General features: G+C 46.2%; 1 protein-coding gene across 1 annotated transcript; it reads right to left on the bottom strand.

Annotated features, from left to right (window-relative positions):
• Positions 1-3,289: 3,289 nt before the first annotated feature.
• Positions 3,290-3,745, bottom strand: UCN3 (urocortin 3). Its single transcript, XM_070754893.1, has one exon. It carries the CDS (start codon positions 3,743-3,745, stop codon positions 3,290-3,292), a length of 456 nt encoding a protein of 151 aa, XP_070610994.1.
• Positions 3,746-4,554: the final 809 nt, after the last annotated feature.

The following is a 4,554-nucleotide window of genomic DNA, read 5'->3' as shown; positions in this document are numbered from 1 at the left end:
CCAACATGTCATCATCTGAATCAATGGAAGATAAGGGAGATTGACTGCCTTGGCTGTGTGCCAAGCCCTCCTCTGCCGAGTCACTCCCACCTTCTTCTTCGTTCGAGAAAACTAAACTCTGAACTGACTCTATCGGCAATAACACAGGCCTGTGACATGTTGAATTTCCCCCTGCATCCACCTCCCCATTCCCTGGGGCAGGAGCTGGGCCAGAGCCAACCACAACACCTTCCTTCCTTTCTTCCTTCCATCCATCCATCCTTTCAATTCATCCATCCTTCCAGCCTTCAATGCTTCCAACTTTCCTCCTCCCTCCCTCTCCTTCCTTCCTTCTGTTCTGCACAGGCTTACTTGGATCGGAACAAAGGGAGAATCCACACACAGAGATTTCACATCAAACACATTTGTATTTAAAACAGGATGTATACAAGCAAGGTCAGGTGTTTTAGTCCACGTTGGCAGCTTTCCCAGTTAAATTGGCTAAGAGGTAAGAAGCGGGTTGCAGCGGAGCTTCAAAGCTAATTAAAACATTCCTCCATGACATAATATTGTTTGATCACACACTTACAGATCTCCACGGTCTTTTCAGACGGCTGCATCTCTGCTCAATGGGTTTAAAAGAATAATAGCAGTTTGCCAGCAAAGCATTTCTGGAACCCTGGATCTAGGACATCCACCATTATAAACGTTGGAACTCCACACCTAACCATGATTTTGAACAATTTTTGACTCTTCTCCACGAGGCTAGCCAAAAAATTGTTTGCGGAAATCTGGACTTTGAGGTCGGTACCACAAAAATTACAATTTATGGTTTTGGAAAAGGGGAGTTCTGCTCATAAATTCAGGAAACATTTTTGAGCAGGGAGTGTTAATTTAGAATGTTCCCTTCTCTCTTGTGATATGTGATCCACCTCTTTTTTTTCTTCCTTTCTGGTTAATAACAACTGCAACGCAATGAAGTTTCTTTATCTCTGAAACCGATGTGCAAATCTGAAGCCAGAACTGGAATTCAATAATTTACAGCAGATTTGGGAATCTCGGTTGTGTTTTTCTCTTCTGCCTTCAGCTCTTGCTCTGGATCTGAAAATTCATCCTAGATTGCTCTGCGGCCATGAATGTTCATGCAGGTGGTCCTGGACTTTGGTTCGTTTAATGACCAATTGAACTTTACAAATACACTTCTCCCTCTCCCTCTCCTTCTCCTTCTCCTCCCCCTTCTTCTTCTTCCTCTCCTTCTCCTTTCTCCTTCTCCTTCCCCACCATCCTCCCTCCTCCCCTTCTCCATCTCCTTCTCCTTCCCCACCATCCTCCCTTCTCCTTCTCCTCTTCCTGCCTTCTTCCTCCTTTCCTCCTCCTTCCTCCTCCTTCACCACCAACTTCCTTCTCCTCCTTTTCTTTCTCCTTCATCCTCCTCCTCCCCCTTCTTCTTCCTCTCCTTCTCCTTCTTTCTCCTTCTCCTTTACCACCATCCTCCTCCTCCCCTTCTTCCTCTTCCTCCTCCTCCTTCACCACCATCTTCCTCCTCCTTTTCTTTCTCCTTCCTCCTCTTCCTCCTCCCCCTTCTTCTTCTTCCTCTCCTCCTTCTCCTTCTCCACCATCTTCCTCCTCCTTCTTCTTATCCTTCTCTTCCTTGTTTTCCCTTCACCATCTTCCTCCTCTTTCTCCTTCTCCTTTACCACAATCCTCCCTTCTTCTCTTTCTCCTCCTCCTCCTCTCTTCTTTCTCCTCCTCCTCCTCCTTCTTCCTCTCCTCCTCCTGCTTCTCCTTCACTGCCATCTTCTTCCTCCTCCTTATCCTTCTCTTCCTTCTTTCCCCTTCACCATCCTCCTCCTCTTTCTCCTTCTCCTTTACCACAATCCTCCTCTCCCTTTCTGCAAACTCCACCCCCTTCTCGCACTGATAATGTTTTCTGGTTGGGTCAAGAAACATTACTGAAAGAAAACCAACAGCTGAGACACCAGCAAAGACCTCACATTCCTCCTCTTCCTCCTCCTCCTCTCCTCCTTTCTATGCACTGATTATGTTCCCTAGTTGGGTCTGCAAGAAAACCACCAACCTCAAAGCCCCAAAGACTCTACAGTCCTCCTCCTTCCCCACCACCTCCTCCTCCTCCTCTCTCCAGAAACCCTTCTCCCTTCTAAAACTGATGATGTTCCCTGGTTGGGTCAAGAAACATCTTCAAAAAACCCCACCATGAGACCACCAAGGAATCCCACCATTCAGAATTCCTATGAGCCTTGTGGCAACCTAAGCTGGTTTTGGCCAATGTTCTGGGTCAGATATTAATGACTATCAAGCCAGTGCAGACGTTGGTGATGAATCAACGGCTTGCCACACTATCTGTAGAAGGCCTGATGTTGATGGGGACTCGAGAGGGGGGATTTTTATAAGAGAAGCCACAAAGTATTCTTTTGAGTGGTTCAAGCTCATCCTATATCCACCACCTGGGTGGAAGCAGGAGTTGCCATGCTGGCACTGTCTGAATGGGCAACGTGACACGTTTGTGGGCGGAGGGACAAGGGAACTTTGCACTGGATGGGAAATTTAGATTTAGGTTTCCTAGCGTAGGTGCCAAAATGGGCTCCGGCAATAAATTGGAACTTTGAGGAACATTTTATAATTTGGCTGTTACCTGGAACCTTGATAAGTGACCTGGCGTGGTCAGCGAGAAAAAGTAAAAGGAAAGAAAGAATTAGAAACTCAAGAGAATGTGCTTTAATTGGGACCTGCGTCATGTATCAAGCGAGGAATGTTTTTCTCCTTCACATTTGTGTTTTGGCAACTCCACTTAGCCAAAGTTCCTCAGTTGGTGAAATTTCAGAAGAAGAAGAAGAGAGAGAAAGGAAGGAAGGAAGGAAAGAAAGAAGGAAGGAAAGAGAAGGAAGGAAAGGAGGAAGGAAAGAGAAGGAAGGAAAGAAGAAAGGAAGGAAGGAAAGAGAAGGAAGGAAGGAAGGAAGGAAGGAAGAGATGATGAATGGAAGCTGAAAGGAAGGAAGAAAAAGATGAAGGAAAGGAAGGAAGGGAAAGATGAAAAGAAGGCAGGCAGGCAGGAAGGAAGGGAAAGAAGGAAGGAAAAAAAGAGAAGGAACGAAGGAAAAAAGAAGGAAGGAAGTAGGAAAGAAAGAAAGAGAAGGAAGGACAAGGAGAGAAAGGAGGAAAGAAGGTCAGAGAGCTTCAAGAGACGGAGACGAGACCATCTCTGGCATATGACAGCGGACAATCCCAACTCCAAAGGCCTGGAAGTGAGGCTGCGGCCTACTCCTAGGCCATCTCTCCCGACTCTTCCCGATCACTTCCTCCGGCCGATTTGGGCCATCAGCTGAGCGTTGGTGATGGCTTTGGCCCTCAGGTTCTTGGCCTTGGCAATGTGGAAGAGGATGTTCATGAGGTTGGTGGGGACATCCAAGGAAAGCGTAAACTTAGCACGCCGGTCGTTCTTGGCCTGGTTTTGCGACGCCTTCCCTTTGGATTTGGTGAGGGAGACATAGCGCGTGACAGCCGGGAAAGTCCGTTTCCCCTTTTCCGTCATCATCCCCACGTCCTCCTCCACAGAGTTGGAGTCGTCGGCCTCCAGAGGGACCACGAACGTCCTCTTCTCCAGGACGCCGTTCTCCGCCACGCGGTCCTCCTTGGCCTGGGAGACAGCGGAGCTGAGGCAGCTGAAGAAGGAATCGGCGTCGAAGGACAAGCCCCTCTTGGCGGTGGAGAGAACCAGGAGAAGGAGGAGAAGCCGGGAGGCGGTCATGGTTACCATGGAGCCTGTGCCACCAAAAAAGGAGAGAAGGTTTATGAACACGGGCCCTGAGGAGGATCCTGGCTAAATTTCTACAGGAGCTCAGTCCATACAAAATATGATCATTGAGGTGGGTTCGTTTGGGGTCCATGGACACCACCATTTTTAAAGAATTTTTAATTTTTTTTTTTTTTTATCAGGACAAAACAAGACAGCGACATACACAAAAGAAACAACAAACATACAATGAAGAGTAGGAGCTATTGCCGCTCTGCTCTTATCAGAAGTCTCCGGGGAAAAACCTTTGCTAATCAAATCATACAGAAACCCCCCCCAGTATGCTTATATTTTCCTATTATTTCCATTTTTTTAGCTATATAATACTATATAATATATTCTATTATTTAAGTATTTCTTCTATTCAACCAACATACAGCTTATCCCAGGACCCGGAGAGCCAAATTCAGATGGCTCCTATTTATGACGGTTGCAGCATACTTGTAGCGGCTGCCAGATTGCGCAATTTGCACGCAACCGCTCCAGTGTCAGTCCTATGGGTGCTGCCATCTTTTTTTCCCTTCAATTTTTCATTTCATAGAATAGAAAAGAATAGAATAGAAAAGAAAAGAAAAGAAAAAAGAAAAAATGGGACAGGATAGGAATAGAATAGGACTGGACTGGACTGGACTGCACTGGAATAGAATAGAGTAGAGTAGAGTAGAGTAGAATAGAGTAGAATAGAATACACTTAATGATCGTCATAGGGGTCAAATAAGCAATGAAGAAACAATATTAATAAAAATCTTAGGATAGAAGCAACA

This window comes from Erythrolamprus reginae, chromosome 6 (assembly GCF_031021105.1).
Source record: "Erythrolamprus reginae isolate rEryReg1 chromosome 6, rEryReg1.hap1, whole genome shotgun sequence".
NCBI lineage: Eukaryota > Metazoa > Chordata > Lepidosauria > Squamata > Dipsadidae > Erythrolamprus > Erythrolamprus reginae.
Note: the sequence above shows the minus strand (reverse complement) of the source record. Positions and strands in the feature narration are given on the sequence as shown.

Excerpts from the sequence above, each read along its gene's own strand:
- UCN3 (XM_070754893.1), bottom strand. The coding sequence starts at position 3,745 with ATGACCGCCTCCCGGCTTCTCCTCCTTCTCCTGGTTCTCTCCACCGCC.